Genomic DNA, 16775 nt, shown 5'->3' with positions numbered 1-16775 from the left:
ATCCCTTCATCCCTCATTCCTACATCCCTCATCCTTTCATCTGCTCCTCCCCTCATCCCTTCATCCCTCCATCAATGAATCTTTAAACTTGTATCTTTGTGGCATGGTCCTTGCTAGTGAAGTTTCAATATATAAAAATATGACATTACTTTGCATTATTTTATCAAATTAAAATAATAATAATAAAAAACAATACTAAGAAATGTGTGGCTGTCATGTGACAAAATGAAAAATTGAGTTTGAATGGTAGGGTAGAACTAGTGGTAGAAGTAATTATTGTTGGGTATTTTAACCTGTACATATTAAGAACCACAGCAGTATCACTTCAGCCTTTGCAAAGGGGAGAGTCTCAGTGGTGCCTCAGGACACCTCCAACTTGTCCCCCTGCAGAAGCCTGGTTTTATTGAAAGCGGGGTGGGGGTCGGTCATAAAACAGAAGCGTAAGGATAAGGAGTAGAGTGGTCTCTCTGAACTAGCTGAAACATGTTTCTCAAAGAACAGCATGGTCCACCTCACCTTGTTTCCAGGCTGGAAACAAGCTGGATAATAAGTAAGTTATGAGATAATAACTTACTTATTATCTCATGAATAAGTAAGTTATCTCACTTATCCATGAGTTAACTATTTGCAAAACTCTGACAATTATTGTGCATCATTAAAACATACATCAAGATAGGATCAGAAAGTAAAAAATGAAACATGAAATGAAGCTCTCCCACACAAATTAGCAAAGTTGAATAAAAATGTTAAACGCAACATCGGTAAGAGGCATACTATTTAATTTCTTATTTATATTTGGCCTCATTAGGAGTATACAGTGTCATTAAAACAAAACTCCAGTGTAAAATTCAGGTGTTTTACGAATCAAAATGCAATCGCTTTGTTTTTGTAATGTGCTAAACGTCCAGTGGGTGTCAGCATAATCCCGATCTCAGGTCTCTATTACTGGTCGAAGAAGAACAGAAGACGCCGCTGTATGCTTCTCTGCTGCAAACATCTGGGGAGATTTCTGCAGGTTTGTTCAGATCGCAGCTTGTTTGTGTGAACGGACTGTGAGGTTGTTGTTTTCTGGACGCAGGAGAGGACGGCTGTGCTGTTTGTTATGGGTTCATGTGTGCAGCTGTTGGACACGCAGGTTGATAAATTCACATCTGATCGCATCTGGCTTCCAGTTTACAGCATGTGTGCGCTTTTTATAGATCTGCTTTATTTCTACACGGTGTTCCTTAAAGGCAGAGCTAAGGTTGAAGCTAATCAAAGCAGCTACCATGTCGGTAGTTTTTTTTTTTTTATGCTGCTAATGTCATTGTGTGGTTTCCTGGCAGGTGACAGCATGAATCAAGAGAAACTGGCAAAGCTTCAAGCCCAGGTGCGGATAGGAGGAAAGGTGAGCTGTCCAATTCAGACTGGTCTTTGGTAACGATGATATCTTAAAAACGTGTTACAAAAAAGCACTGAGAACTAAGAAAGAAAGAATGGTTCAGACTGTCAAGATGCAGAAATACAGTGCCTATAAAAGTATTCACTCTCTTGAATGCTTTGCTCTTTTATTGTTTTTACAAATCAATCACAATAAACAAAGTTTAGCTTTTTTTTTTTGACACAAACTAAATTAAATATACCCCTTCCCTCTCTTGAATGTTAAAGTAAAACTAATTCCTACAAAATCATGAGAATCAAATAAAACACAATAAGGACATAAATATTCACCCTATTCGATTCGTGTCAATAATTGATAGATGCACTTTTGGTTGCAATCACAGCCTGGACTCTGTGTGGATGGGTCTCAGTCTGGATCCTAAACTGTTGAAGCGCTGTCAGGTCGTGGGGATAGGTTGTGAACATCCCCCTTTCAAGTCACAAATTCTCTTGGGAATCAAGGCGTGGACTTCAACTGGGCCACTCCAGAATATCCACCTTATTGACTTCAAGTCCCTTTGCAAACTTGTTCACACTGCAATGCAACTTCTTGCGGCTTTCATTCCACTGTGACTTCCTTCTTTTAATTTTCTACAACACCCAGACTGGTAGATTACACAGCTTATGGTGTTTCCAACAACAGATTCTCCAACTTTAGCTATGAATCTCTCCAGCTCCCCTGGGTCTCTTGGCTGCATCGCTGATTAGAGCAGTCAATCACATTACTGTCTCTGAAATTGAGGTTTGTTGTTTTTTTGCCTAAATCAATGCACCAAACAGATTAACCATATAAAAAAATATTAAAGGTTTTAGACTCAGATTAATGAAGTAAAATCAGGTTTTGCTTTGTCATGCAAAACAATAACTGTTGCAGTATTCAAACCATATTCAGCCCCAAATACCACAACTTCATATATATGTTTACACTTTTGCAAGTGGCTTTATCGTTGAAGAGCTTTTTTGTGTTTTGGTTTCAGGGCTCAGCGCGCAGGAAGAAGAAGGTGGTGCACAGAACCGCAACGGCAGATGACAAAAAGCTCCAGAGTTCACTGAAGAAGTTAGTTGTCAACAACATAGCTGGGATCGAGGAGGTACAAACTTTTACATTTCATAATAACCCGGGCAGCTTCCCTTACTTCGCAGCACGCCAAACATGTTTAGAGATCATTCTTTCTCCGCTCCAGGTGAACATGATCAAGGACGACGGGACTGTGATCCACTTTAACAACCCGAAGGTCCAGGCGTCTCTGTCCGCCAACACGTTCGCCATCACAGGCCACGCTGAGACCAAGCAGCTGACAGAGATGCTTCCCAGCATCCTCAGTCAGCTGGGAGGGGACAGCCTCAGCAGCCTGCGGAAGCTGGCTGAACACTTCCCCCGGCAAGGTGGGTGCAGGTCGAGCGAAAGATTTGTGTCTGTAGCTGTTGGTGTGGAGAAATAAGTAGCTGCCTAAAATGTTGACTCGTGGATATTTTGTCATCCTGAGAAGAAGAATAAAGTGGCACAAATGTGTTACCAGATTAGATTGCTTGATCATCTAATTCTGGGAGGGATCATTTTATCCAAAACCTTTGAAAGAATCTCCGTCTCAATAGAGACGAGATGGTGAGTGCAGCCGTTTAGGGGATCTTTGTCCAATTTCATCTAATGAATACATAACTTGCTATGGACTCGTCTGTTTATTGGAAAAAGTGATCCACCTCAGCAAGTTACTAGATGAGTTATAAATATATAGTGACAGACTGAAAAGTAAGAAGTTATTTCTTCATTATCAAGAGTGTAGCACATCAAGCCTTATCTTTATTACTGGAATCACTATTTTTGAACAAATCTTTGATGCCGCTGATATGCATCCAGTCATTAAGATTGTTCTCATGTTCATAATAATTACATTTTGTTCTGAAACTAAGATCTCCACTCTGTTTTGTACACAACATGATGAGCTATATATATATATACATATATATATGTGTATATATATATATATATATATGCATCAATGGCAATTAGATATCATTAAATGGTATGAAATCATTACATCTTTTATTTAAACATTTAGAGACTCAGTAACAACAGGTTCTTGAAATAAACCTTTCTGGTATTTGATTTACCACAAGGGAAATGTTAGTTTTAAATTATGAAAACATAATTGGTTTATGTTTTGGATTTTTATTCTCTCTCAGCTCTCGATGGCAAACCTCCAAAGCCAGAAGACATTGAGGAAGAGGATGATGAGGTTCCAGGTATGTTCTTTGTAAATGTCACAGTTGTTTAGAGACTCTGTAAGCAACGAAAATTCAGTCCCGCTTGCTAAATCTAATAGAGTAACTCCAGTGCACAGTGCCAACATTGTGTAATTTAATCTCAGTACAATCCAAGTGTTCTGTTGTGACCTCTGAGGTTTGTTAGAGAATATTAGAGAACAAACAGAGTCATGAAGACCGAGGATCACAGCGGGCAGCTCGGGGAGAAAGTTGATGCCGAGTTGGGTTATATAGCAATGTCCCAAGCTTTGATCGCCTCACTGAGACCTGTTTAATCTATCGTCTGAGAATGGAAAGAGTACGGCACAACTCCAGACCTACTCGGACGTGTCCATCGACCTAAACTGAAAGGCCTGGCAAGGAGATCATTACTTACAGAAGTACCCTAAAACCAGTAGCAAATCGGGCGGAGCTGCAGAGGCCTACAGCTTAAGTGAAAGAACAACTAATTGTAATTCCACAAATCTGATCTTCATAGAATAGAAGGCCATAAAGATCATTAAGTCCTTGTTGGCAGTTTACCATAAACCATGCTGGGTCGCAGAAAACCTCTTGAAACTAGTTGTAACTCCAGCACATGCTCTCTCGTTCCTGCTCCTTTGCCTTGTATGGTTGAGTCCTCAGCATGTTTAAATAATGTTATTAAAATTAATAATAGAAGCTATAGCATTGTTCTGTATTAGTCCACCCATGAACAGGTTTTTCTGTTTAACCAGCAATGTCAACAATTGCACTAGGTGGAAGGTCCACTTTTATGATTGCATCCAGCAGAATTTATTTGCACCCACTCATAAATGCACAGCGCCTATACTTTTAGGTGATAAATTGCAGCTGTTGGCTTAGAAATACATAAAATGTTTTAGCCATCCATACAATTTATCTACCATATGTGAGCTTATCTGTCCGTCTGTGAAAAACTACAGTGTCTGTCAGCCACGCTAAAACCATTTCCGCCTCACAGAAGATAAGCACCACTTCTCTAAATGAAAGAACTAGATGTACTTCCTCGGGTGTCGCTGGATTCAACAAACTCCTGGCAGATTCTGTTCGTGTTCAGACAACAGGATGTGCCTCTAGACCTCTCGGGTCTTCCGGTTCTGGTCTGCTCTGCATCCCCAGAACCAGAACCAAACGAGGAGAAGCAGCTTTCAGCATCTATGCACCACAAATTTGGAACAAACTTCCAGAAAACTGTTAAACAGCTGAAACACTGACTCCCTTTAAATCTCGACTAAAAACCCACCTGTTTAGGATTGTATGTGAAACGTAATCAATTACAAATTTAATGATGAAACTTGACTTAATGTCGTGTTTTGATTGTTGATTCTATGTTGCATTGTGTTTCTGTGTTTGATCTGATATAAAGCACTTTGAATGCCTTGCTGCTGAAATGTGCTATACAAATAAAATTTGTTTTTGATTTTTAGAAACAAATATAAAATGTCAGTAAGCTGTGAATTAAGCTTACATCTGACATTAACATTCTGACATTTTTGAAAAATGTCCCCTCTTTATTTCTTCTCTGCTCCTTCATCTGTTTTTTACTTCGTCCTTAGTGATCTCATTTTTGTTTTCCTCCTCGCGATCCTCCCTTTGTTCTGTCCTCCTCTGTCTGCTTTTCTTCTTGTGTCCTCCTCCGTATCTTTGAAATATCAATACAGCACTTGGAAGTTTGTGGAAAAAATGCGAACATGTTGAAATGGTATGAATGCCACTGCAAAGCATCGAAGCTGCATAAATAACAGGGTATCTGCTCCCGTGTCGCAGATCTGGTGGAGAACTTCGATGAAGCTTCAAAGGACGAGGCAAACTAGCGCAGATGCTGATGACCTCGTGGACTGGGCTGGACCGAGAAGAAGCAGAAACGTCTCTCTGCGTTTATGTCGCCCAGGCATTTCACATATCACCAACAATCCCAGAGACTTTTCTACTTTACAGTGGCCCACCGAGTCAGGCTGGCGTGTGGAAAACCTGGCTTAAATCTCACCACCTTATTGTTAATCATCGTGAAGATTACAGGTTATACACAGAAGGTCTTAAAACAGTTATGTTTGTTTATGGCAAAATAAATGTGACAAACATTTATTTATTTTATTTTTATTTTTACATAGTGCTATGTGGTGAATGCTGAGACGTTATTAACCTCTTTTTCCTCAGAGGTTTTGCGCTTTTGTGTGCTTATGCTGACTTGCTGAAACAGCCTGACAGATTGTGCACAAGGTTGGCATCTATGCACTGTTATCTTGGCTCGCACGCTGTCCTGCGGGCTGTGTGGACAGCAGACTGGGGAGGGACGTTTCTGCACACCTCTTGGATTTCTTCAAAGAGCTGCAGAGAGACACCGGGGAGGGGGAAAGATCTCTATGAGAGCGAGGGGGGGGGGCTGTAAGACAGGAGGAGGAATCATCTCATTCTCTGCTTTTGGGTAGGCCACGGCTGCTTCCCCTGCACTCAGATGTAACAGAATAAGATGCTGAAGTTCTTCTCTGCCCGGGATGATGAGAATGAAAGCCTTCTAGGAGAAGTAACAGAGGGTAAGGGGCCGCGGGCATGCACGCATACATTTAAGCAGTTTCTCTGATGCTGCGTCGCAGGGTGATGATAAAGAACGCTGACACAGCATTGGCCGAGCTCCTTGACCGCATCGTTTCAAACATGCGTGTTTGTGTCCGCACCCATGACCTGTCCGGCTGGATGTGATGTAACCAAGAGGATGTCGCATTGCCGCCGGCCGGCCGGGTCTCGATTACCGCGTGGCAGGATGAAAGCTCTTTCGCACGTGTGTGCCGAATGCGTCACTGTCCCGATAAATAGAGCGCGCGAGAAGCGAGATGCTGCGGCCGCTTTCAGTTTTTTTTTTTTTTTTTTACACGGATGCTTCTCTGTCTGCAGCAGGAGCGACACCACCGGGCCCGTTTCCCTTTCATTAAAGCTGCAATGCAGTTTGAACCGCTGGATTAGTCATTTAATTAGCCTGTAGCTGAAACGGACGAGCTCCATCATCAAACAGAAATCTACTTGCAAGTATTTCGCCAAACATTTTGTTAATCCTATGGGTTGACTAGAGCTGTAGTCTGCTTGACTTCCTCTCATGCGCCGATATTTGCAGTTCAACGAGCCATTAGAAATCGAATCGGTGATTGGTTGCGGCTGCAGAAGGTTACAAAAATTAATGAATCAGGGTAGAGAGAAGGAGGAGCTTGTATCACTGGTTTGCATATACAGATAAAACCAGATATTTACATGCGTTGTATAAAAGCACAGCCTTTTTTTCCCCTCAATTTTTTATTTGTTTTTTTACTTCAATGTCAGCCTTCAAACATTTGGGAGAGCCTAGATGATGATGATGATGTCATGACTTTGGTAGGTTGAGTTAAGTAGAAGCAAGTCTTTTTTTTTTCCAAATCAACTCAGACACTATAACTTACTTGTATGACACAGTGGGAAAACCAAAACAAACCAGACAAGATATCAAGAAGGGAATTGTGACTCCACAAGTCTTATTCAGCCACGGGTAGAGTTTCCAGATGCCTAAAGATGCCCTGCTTCTTTCATTTGTTCAAACAATTATGTGGAAACAGTTATCATGCCGTTTTGGAATGGCAAATGTTTTGTATCTCAGAGCTGGATGTTTTTTTTAGTGCAAAATGTGTGCGTCCTAACCTCACCAAAAGAAAAGTAAATGATGACGATGTTGGCTGAATCAAGTAAGAGAGTTCCATTACTTCCAGTGAAACAAGACTTGCTCCGGCATGGGATGAAATGCTACCTGGAGAAGACGAGACCTTTAGTCCAAAATCAACATAACAAAGCCAGGCTTATTTTGTAAATGTGTCAAGGAACAAAGAAACTAATTTCGAGTTATAGCCATGCATTTGAGAGAAAACTCGCAAGCCTGAAAAAATTGAGCCAACAGTGAAGCACTGGGATGGCGGTATGTTTAAGTATTTTGCTTAGAAAATAACATATGGAAAGAACATCATCTGAAAATATTAAAGTAACATTGCAAGATATCTGCTTCTAGTAAGACCAAGACCAAGTTGGACTTCACTTTGAGAACACTGCTATGCTGCCCATCTTGTTTTCCTGAATTTCAGCATACCCCTAGAACCTATGTGGTGAGAATCAGCTTTATTGGCAGAGATTGCTACACGATATTCAGATTTTCATTTAGAAATAATTTAAACAATGTTTTGTGCAACAATTTTCTCCACAATATTTCACTACATTTTGTTGATCTACCACATAGATCAACAAAGAAAATACACTAAAGTTGGTGTTGCAATGTGATAAAAACGTGGAAAGGTTCAAAGAGTATGCATACTTACACACAGTACAAACAGTCAGAGACAAAGACATGCCTGTCCCCACTTTTGTCTGAGCAGATGAAGGAGACAACCCATCTCTACAGGACTCCAAGCAGCAGTGGCTGAACAGACCTTGCCTACTGGTCCTCAAAGATGGTGACATGACCAAGCCTGGACTGAGCTCCAGTCAACTCCGACCACAGTCTCCCTCCAAAGCCTCCTCAGATGAGACAATCAGAAGGCAATGTGGGCAAAAACCACTGGAGCGTCCAACCAAAGCAGCATCACAGTCCCAGCTGGAGGAAGGCAGCTGCACTGTGACCACCATCTCCACATGGGGTGATGATGACCCTTCTAGCACCCTGGTTTTGAGCCCCGCCGAGGCCGCCTGGCCGGAAGAGGGGGATCAGGTGGAAGGCGTTCAGTCTCAAGTTCTCCCGTCCAAAGAGGAGTCTGTGATTGAGGAGAAGGAAAGGGAGGAAAGTGGGTTGGAGCAGGCAGAGCATTTTTCCAGCTTAGATGAAGCTGCAGCATCTTTCGCTTCTTCACACGAGAATCCGTGCATTAGGACTCGGGAGTTCAGTAAGGTCAAATCTAAAGGAGGAGCCGAGACATGTGGAGGCAAGACCCAGGGAGCCGGTAAGGACGAAGCAAAGGGGAAGAATGCTGATCCTCCAACGGATCCTGATAATGACTCCCAGATGAGCCCCTCTGGAGTTCTGCCTGAGGATCAGGGTGACGTCCTGGGGGAGGTGGCTCCGGTGTGGGTTCCTGATGCTGAAGCTCAGGTCTGCATGAAGTGTGGGACAAAGTTTACATTTACCAAGAGGAGGCACCACTGCCGTGCCTGTGGCAAGGTGAGGGCAGTTTGATTTTACTCAAAAGTTCAACATTTCCTTTGTGATAATGAAGCGTGAAGTGAAACACAGTTAGTGACGTGTGAAACGAATGTGTGCATGTTGGCAGGTGTTTTGCGCACTCTGCTCCAATATGAAGTTTAGACTAACACATCTGGATGGCAAGGAAGGAAGGGTTTGTGTGTCCTGCCATTCGGCCCTCGTCAAGAGTAAGTAAAATACCAATGTAGTTGTTTACTACGTGCATAAAAAAAAGACAAGGAAATGCACTACCAAAGTGTTTTGTCTTCTCCTACAGGGACTCCTCCGAGAGGGAAAAGGAGGGTGTGGTTTGCAGATGAAATCCTCACTGGCCAGCAGTCTGAGTCTGCTCCAGCCACACCCGTGAGAGGACTTACTTTCTCACCCCTGATGAGGCGGGACTTGGGCGAGCCTGCTAGAAGTCCTGCTGGTTCACCACAGATCAGGAGAACCTTAAAACCACACAGGACATCAATTAATGTAGGTTTAAAAGATGAAAAACATGCCCAGATACACACCAGTCTAAAAGAATCTAATGTTGCGAACACAAACGTCAACGTATTTCACTGGGATCTGGTGTCATACACCGACTTAAATGAGTACACAGTTGTGAAATGATTTTACTTTTTAAAACCTTCCTCCCACCTGAGCAGTGGATTTCTGCGACTCCTCCACAGCTAGCAATGGCCTATTTGCTTCTTTCCTGATTAGTGCCAGGCTCCTCATTTTGTTGAATAGTTTGATCACTGCTCTGTAAAATGTTGAAATCATAATAGTTTATTTTGACAACCTAACCTTTCCCTAAACTTCTCAACGGTTTTATCTCAACTAGAGTGACTTTTAGGCTTCATAACACTGTTTGTTCAGTAATATTCTCCAACAAAATAGCTGTATTTTTACTGACACTAGATCAGACAACTTTATTTTTTATTTAGCTATGTATTTTATTTAGGGCTATCAACGTTAAAGGGGCTCAGTACAAACACATGTGATATTTTATATTTTCCATTATGAAAAAAATATAAAAGCATTCACCATTATCCTTCTTCTTCACAAATACACACTACTTGGTGTGGTTAAGAAAAACATAAGTCTATTGTTATAAAATTAGAAAATCGGAAAAAGCTGATTTTGCATGACAAAAAGCTTTGCCATGCAAAGGTTCGAGTACCTTTGCATGGCACTGTGCCTACCTGTAGTTTCTTTTACGGTGTAAATACTTCATAGATTGCTCATCTTTTTTAATGTGACTTTAGGAGGCATGTGGTCCTCATGGCTGGGGCCCCACAGCCTTAGTGAGCAGCTCTGCCAACCTCATCCCCTTAGACGGCCTCCCGCCCATCCTCACCTCTACTGGAGTCAAAGGAGGTGAAGTTTGAGCAGCTCTTTTTTCTTCTGCCTCTGCTTCTTTTATTACTGCGCCCTGCAGTGAGAGCAAACAGAGGAAATAAAATACGAGCTCTATGCAAAGCAGGGAGAATAGCAGCAAACGTGGAGCTCAATGTTCAGCTGGATGTCCGTCTTGCTAACAAAGAGAATATTAAGAAAGTAAGAACAGAAAAAGTAGAAAAGTTAAGTCAGCAGCTGCAGAACATCGTGAAACTTTTAAGCGGATCTGACAGGATGTGCTTGTAATTTAATTTTCAAATTACCTTCTGCTGACATCAATGTGTCATACTAACAAATACTTTGGGTAGCGGGGACATTTTTACCCTGTCAGGTGTGCATTAACCCCTTTCTATCAATTTTTTTTCTGTTAATAAATGTAATTACATTATCATTCTTCAAAATGATAATGAACTGATCAGGGGAATAAAATAAATTAGGAAGAATTTAGGGTTATTGGTTTGCAGGGGATGAGATTACAGTCATGTGACTTTTTTCCCCCATTCAGATTACACCGTGGAGGAGAAGCCCTCTGAGATGCTGCTCATTCAGGAGCTGGAAAGCGGCCGGCCAAAGCCACTGGTGTTTGTCCTCAATGCAAACCTACTTGCTATGGTCAAACTTGTCAACTGTATGTATTTGTTTTCCTTTTTCTTTCTCCATTTTGAACCCCACAATAAAATGCAATTTGCCTATATGAAGTTCCTCATCTGCCTTAGAAGCGATAATCCTAAAACTTAAAGATGTTACCTTAAATGTGTGATAGATGTCAACAGGAAGTGCTGGTGTGTGACGACGAAGGGGATGCATGCTGTGGGCCAGGTGGAGGTGGTGGTGCTCCTTCAGTGTCTGCCTGAGGAGAAAAGTTTCCCCAAAGACATTTTCAGTCACTTCCTCCAACTTTACAGGGACACCGTGACTGGTAGGACGATTAGGCCAGTCATTCTGAATAGCGAACATGGCTTTCCCCTCAAGGTATATGCCTTGTCATAATGACTCGGCTGACCTTCAGTTCTTTGTTTCTGCAGGGAAGGTTGTAAAGCACCTGTCACTCTTCCTGTTTGGCAGCCGATTCTTAGGCAGCGAGGATCATGCAGGCTTCATGTACGTTTGCTCCACACTTCAGTCGCTTCAAGGTCTACCTCTGCCCAATCAGCCCTACCTCTTTGGCCTGCTGGTCCACAGAGCAGAGGTGCCGTGGGCTAAAGCCTTTCCCCTGCGCCTCATGCTGAGACTTGGGGCAGAGTATAGATGTGAGCAATGCCACTCTGTGACATCTTCCAGCTGTAATGTGTCAAGTTTCCCCCTGAGTCATTCACGTTTATTTCTGTTTGTCCAGTTTATCCCTGTCCTCTGTACAGCGTGCGGTTCAGGAAGCCCCTCTTTGGGGAAATAGGTCACACCATAATGAGACTGTTAGTCGTGAGTATAGCATGTTGCAACGGCTTTCACTTCTTACAACACCGGATTTACCAGCATCAGGGGGAAGTTTGGTGTCATAACTTCTGCCAAACTTCCCATCGCAGACACTGACCTCTTTATACTTCCTGTTTTTCAGGACTTTAGGAATTACCGCTACAGCCTACCATTAGTACCGGGGCTCACTGTGGATCTAGAGGCTCAGAAGACTCTCATAAACATACCGACTACCGGGTATAATGAGGTATAAAGACTGAGCCTCAAAAGAAAATGTATACATATCTGTGCCTTGATTGTTATTGTGGGCTTTTTCTGTTCCCTTTTCTCAGTTAATGAAGGCCATAAACAAGTCCAATGAACATGTGCTGGCAATAGGGGCATCCTTCAATGAGACAGCAGATTCCCACCTCATCTGTGTGCAAACCGACGACGGCCAGTACCAAACCCAAGCTATCAGCATCCACAACCAGCCTCGCAAAAGTAACAGATCATTGAGAAACCAAAGTAACATTATCAAGACAGTATGGACTTTGTAAAAGGATTTTACTGGTTTTAAATAGTTTTTACCCTAAATGTCTAACCCAATTAATGATGTATAACTGCTATAGGAATTATTAGTGTTGTTGAAATCAGAACAGAATGATTGATTATTCTCTTTTTTGTTGTTGCAGTACTAAAGTTATACACTCTGTAACATTAGTTCTTTTTTCATACATTCACATTTTAAAAACACCTTAACACAGAAGCTTAAAGTCAGTATTTTACTTTTAAAGAAATGTGGCTGCAGTTTCAGATCTGTAACACCAGAGGGCACAAAATGTTTGATTGTTGCATGACTTAAACATTTGCTCTTTTCTTTGTTTCTGTCTTTTTCTCTCTCTAGTTACTGGATCGTGCTTTTTTATATTCAGCAGCGCCCTGAAAGCCTCGGCAGGTTGCCTGGCCAAGTCCAGCATCGTAGAGGGTACGATATCTAGTGATATAAGAAGGGAAGCACAAAACATTTGACCTGCTCACAGGACATTTCTAATCCAACATCTTACCTTTAAACTAGGGTTATTCAGAATATGATGCTCTTTGTGTGTGTTTTGTGTGTGAACAACTTAACAGGCTGTCAGGAGTGTGTTGCTGCCTGTTGATGCATGTGTGGCAGCGTGTCCCCACTCGTGTCTGTTTGTGTGTTTTTCTTGTATTGCTGTCCCCTTCTCCTTAGATGGGCTTATGGTGCAGGTCACCGTGGAGACCATGGTGGAGATCCGCCGGTCGCTCCGGGAGATGAAAGACTACACCGTCACATGCGGGCGGCTCGACCAACCAGAGAGCCGGGAGCTTGTCTGTTTACAGTGGGTGGAGGAGAAGTGCACTGTGAATAGGGGGTTGGTGCTTCCACCTGTTTGAAGCTGAGCTCAGTTCTACAGAACAATACAAGTCAAAATAGAGTCGAAAAACTAATTAAGATGTTTCATTATTTGTATCAACAATCCAGGACTTCAATGTCCAGATAAATAGTTCCTATATGTTCTGGCTTAAGAAATCGTTTTGCTCCGCAGGGTCATAAGTCCCATCGATGGGAAATCCATGGAGTCCATCAGCAGTACAAAGATGTTCCAGAAGTCAGAACACAAAGAAAATGGGAAGATCATCCGCTGGACAGAAGTACACATTAAAACACAACATGTGTGCGTTCTATCTGAACCATAAAGTCTCTTTTGCATGTATAAAACCCTCTGCTGTCCAGGTGTTCTTCCTGGTGAGAGGACACAATCCCAAGAGAGGAGTGACCGACTCCGCCGAACAGAGCCGACTTACAGAGCGCATCGCCCGGGCATTTTGCCTGGCCCTGTGTCCACACCTGAAGCTGCTGAAGGAGGACGGCATGGCTAAACTGGGGCTGCGGGTCACTTTTGACTCTCATGAGGTCAGAAACTAATGAGTGTGGTGCTATGGAAAATGCCTCTGATGTTGTTGCCCACTGTTAACCTTAGAAGATTTTTATGTTCTGACATCTGTTTTTCTGTTAAAATCTGTAGCTTAATACAGATGTGGACAAATATGCTGGCACACCTGGTAAAGAGTTTTAAAAACCCCTCAAGTAAATCCAAATTTTGTTGCAGTGACATAACCTCACAATTAAAAATAATAATAAAAAATACTAACCCTTAATTTTTAATTTCCAAACCAATTTAAGAATGTTTATTAGGAAAATTTCCAAATTGCTGTTGGTGTCCCTGCTGCCATTAAATAGTAATAGTAAACATAATCTTCAGTAACGTTTCACAACCAGTCCTCTTTTCTATAATGTCAGAATCCTGTCTTACTCTCTTTTATTTTGCTAACCCCACAGGTTTTCTCTAGGACTGACAGCTGGTGTTTGAAATATCCATAAATGAACTGTGATTGTCTGTCTGATGAACCAATTCTGTGTTGATTTGGCTATACCTTCTAGATTGATATCATGTTGAATGTTTTTTATTTAACACATTGTATTTCAGAGAACTTGTGTTTCACTCTCAAAAATTCCTCCTGGTATTTTTAAAAGAAACATGCCGGCAGGCAGCATTACATAACACCAGGTTTCATATGAATTAGGAAGGCAGCCATGAAGACATCAGCTTGTGAGCATAATTTCTTGTAAATGATAGTGGCTTCCGGTTGACTAACCTACAATTCAAGGGCATTATTTCAAACCCTTGAATATCTCTGCTTACAGCCCTTTTTGAATGAACACATCGATAAAGTTTAAAATCTCACAGTCTTACAGTTGCTTCGACACACATTTTCAATAATAGCGTGTGCCAATAATGTAATCATTAAGGCATGTCTGATTTTGCACACGGAATATTAAAAGCTGCCGAGTCTGTATTTTTACGCCTTAGTCTTTGAGTCTTCAACTTGCATCCAATTTTCTTTTCTTCCCGCGAGATGTCATGATTTTTTACTGTGCAGTCAGGAGAAACACGCGTGCAAGGCTCATTTACATCTACTGCGGTGTTTAAAAGGAGGCATGTCAAGGCAGGAGTCTGCTAATCCCACATATGCTGTCAGTAGCAAATATGAATAATCGCCACATGTTTACGTTTTTTGGCATATAGATGACATAAAATGTTCATTGTGACCAAGCTGTAACCCTGCTGTAGTTTTTTTTTTTAGATATTTGTGCCACATTTTCTCTATCCTGCTCACTCTGAGATGGTTAGATAAATATAGATCCTCTACCAGTTAGGAGCCCAGAAGCTAAAAGCCTCTTTATTGCACCACATTTAGGGAAGCAAGAAGTAGTGGATAAATAATTAAAAGTTTCTACTAACTTTGATCATCTTAGATCAATATAAATGTATACAAATGCTTCAGGTACATTTATTTTCACCTTGGGTTGAGTTGAAGGGGGAAAGCATGCAACCTTTCACTCACATATTGCTAATCGCCAGGTTTCTTGCACAATCTCCTTTATGTGACTGCACTAAAATTAATCAGCAGCTTGTTTTATAATTCCAGGTGGGATTTGTGGCTGGGAGCAATGGGCAGCCTCTCCCAGCCCAGTACCTCAATGCCCTGGATAGCGTGTTGATCCCAGTCATCCACAGCAGGGGCCACAAGAGGGGCGAACAGCCTTTAGTGATGGAGCTCATCTTTTACATCCTGGAGGACATCACCTAAAGCACGCCTGCACTCCTAATAATTAATCTTCTAACTCAGACCACAGCTCCATCTCGCTCTCCATCATGAACATTAATTTCCACCAAAAGACCCAACCTGGATCACATCCAGAGCCAGCAGGCATTTCAGCTATTCTTCACAAGAGTGAAGTGGTCTGACTCTTAGCTTCATCTAGCTCCACCCGCTTACAAAAAATCTGCATGATGGACCATTGGAACAAAGTGCAGTTGCTGCACTGTAGTTGGACCTCATTTGCTTATGATTTTGCCTTTATGTCTATGCTAGGCCTTCTTATGGAGAAGACATTCAAAGTGGGAGCTGAATTTAACCCCCATGACCTTAAAATAATGACTATAAGAAATTTAATGTAGAAGATATGTAGCCATTTTACACACACTGAATGAATGCTTAAAGAATGTTTTCTTACTGCTTGGGTTTTAATGAACTATTCACAAAGAGTAACGTCTGCTTGAAAATAAACCTGGAACGTTGACTGTTTGCAGCTCCTTTCATATCTTACATTTTGGCCAAACCACTAACTTTATACAAGAAAGTGAATTTTAGATGGAAATGTTCTTATTGTTTGATAACCTAAAGTTAAATATACATAAAAAAACTAGTTAATGTCACATGTTATGCGAAATGTAAGCATTTGCCTTTTGAAAAGCTCAGAAAGGTATTTCCAGATTGAAAAGTTTAATAGTTCAGATTTCCAGAGGTGAAGGTCTGAAAGGCATTTCTAAGACAAAAAAAAACAAACTTTCAGAAAGCTTCTGAAAAAGTGGAGGATTTGTCACACAAACGTCTGCAGATTTTAGTTTTATTTAATGTCAGCAATGTGAAGCTACCTCAAAATGTTTGACACAATGCTGTATTAGCAAAATGTTAACCATCAATGTTCACAAGAGAATGTTGGACAGATGAGTTTTTCTCATCTGACCAGCTGTCAGCTTCTAAAATCAGCCAATCCTGATTTTACATCAGATCTTGAAAAGCACAGGTCTAAAAGTACTAAAGTGTACACCTAGGAGGGAAAACGTACTTTTCATTCACTACCCTTTTTACTCTTGAAGAGTATGATGGCCTATCACGTCATTAGAAAAATGTTTGAATGTGATCATTTATTGTGAGAACTTTAAAAATAGTTTTCTTTTTACAATGTAAGCATTACACATTGAGGTATACACTTCCACACAAATGTGCATTCTTCAGTACCATTCCACAATGGCAAATGACACAAATGACAGCTCGTCTAAAACTCCAGACGCTTACTTCACTTCTGGCAGACTTGGAATCTGCAAACGAGTTGCTGCCGATTAGGTGGATTAATACAGCCACCACCAACTACAACTGTTGCACAAATTTATTTGTATACCTCCATAGAAACACGATGCAGTTCAAAGTGTTGGTCAGGACTCAAGCAGACACACAATGTGAATGAAAA

At 41.4% G+C, this 16775-nt stretch overlaps 2 protein-coding genes across 4 annotated transcripts; both read left to right on the top strand.

Moving 5' to 3' along the window:
- The first annotated feature begins 938 nt into the window (after positions 1-938).
- Positions 939-5769, top strand: LOC102234847 (transcription factor BTF3 homolog 4). 2 transcript variants are annotated; one of them, XM_005795643.2, is made up of 6 exons: positions 939-1015; positions 1326-1387; positions 2397-2510; positions 2604-2805; positions 3604-3663; positions 5452-5769. In XM_005795643.2, the coding sequence occupies exons 2-6, from the start codon at positions 1334-1336 to the stop codon at positions 5496-5498; spliced, it is 477 nt and encodes a 158-aa protein (XP_005795700.1). In that variant the 5' UTR covers positions 939-1015; positions 1326-1333; the 3' UTR covers positions 5499-5769. The 2 variants fall into 2 exon arrangements, with proteins under 2 accessions (XP_005795700.1, XP_005795699.1); XM_005795642.2 differs by lacking the exon at positions 939-1015 and adding an exon at positions 1029-1135.
- Positions 5770-6047: 278 nt separating this feature from the next.
- On the top strand, positions 6048-15824 carry LOC102235461 (zinc finger FYVE domain-containing protein 9-like). 2 transcript variants are annotated; one of them, XM_005795645.2, is made up of 16 exons: positions 6049-6218; positions 8070-8848; positions 8958-9057; positions 9147-9349; positions 10126-10237; positions 10764-10886; positions 11022-11177; positions 11284-11508; positions 11595-11677; positions 11814-11918; positions 12004-12154; positions 12558-12638; positions 12888-13050; positions 13225-13330; positions 13413-13592; positions 15170-15824. In XM_005795645.2, the coding sequence occupies exons 1-16, from the start codon at positions 6155-6157 to the stop codon at positions 15329-15331; spliced, it is 2793 nt and encodes a 930-aa protein (XP_005795702.1). In that variant the 5' UTR covers positions 6049-6154; the 3' UTR covers positions 15332-15824. The 2 variants fall into 2 exon arrangements, with proteins under 2 accessions (XP_023195744.1, XP_005795702.1); XM_023339976.1 differs by lacking the exons at positions 13413-13592; positions 15170-15824 and having other exon boundaries at positions 6048-6218; positions 12905-13050; positions 13225-13317.
- The last annotated feature ends 951 nt before the right edge of the window (positions 15825-16775 follow it).

This window comes from Xiphophorus maculatus, chromosome 9 (assembly GCF_002775205.1).
Source record: "Xiphophorus maculatus strain JP 163 A chromosome 9, X_maculatus-5.0-male, whole genome shotgun sequence".
Classification (NCBI taxonomy): Eukaryota; Metazoa; Chordata; class Actinopteri; order Cyprinodontiformes; family Poeciliidae; genus Xiphophorus; species Xiphophorus maculatus.
This window is presented reverse-complemented; position numbering and strand designations above follow the sequence as displayed.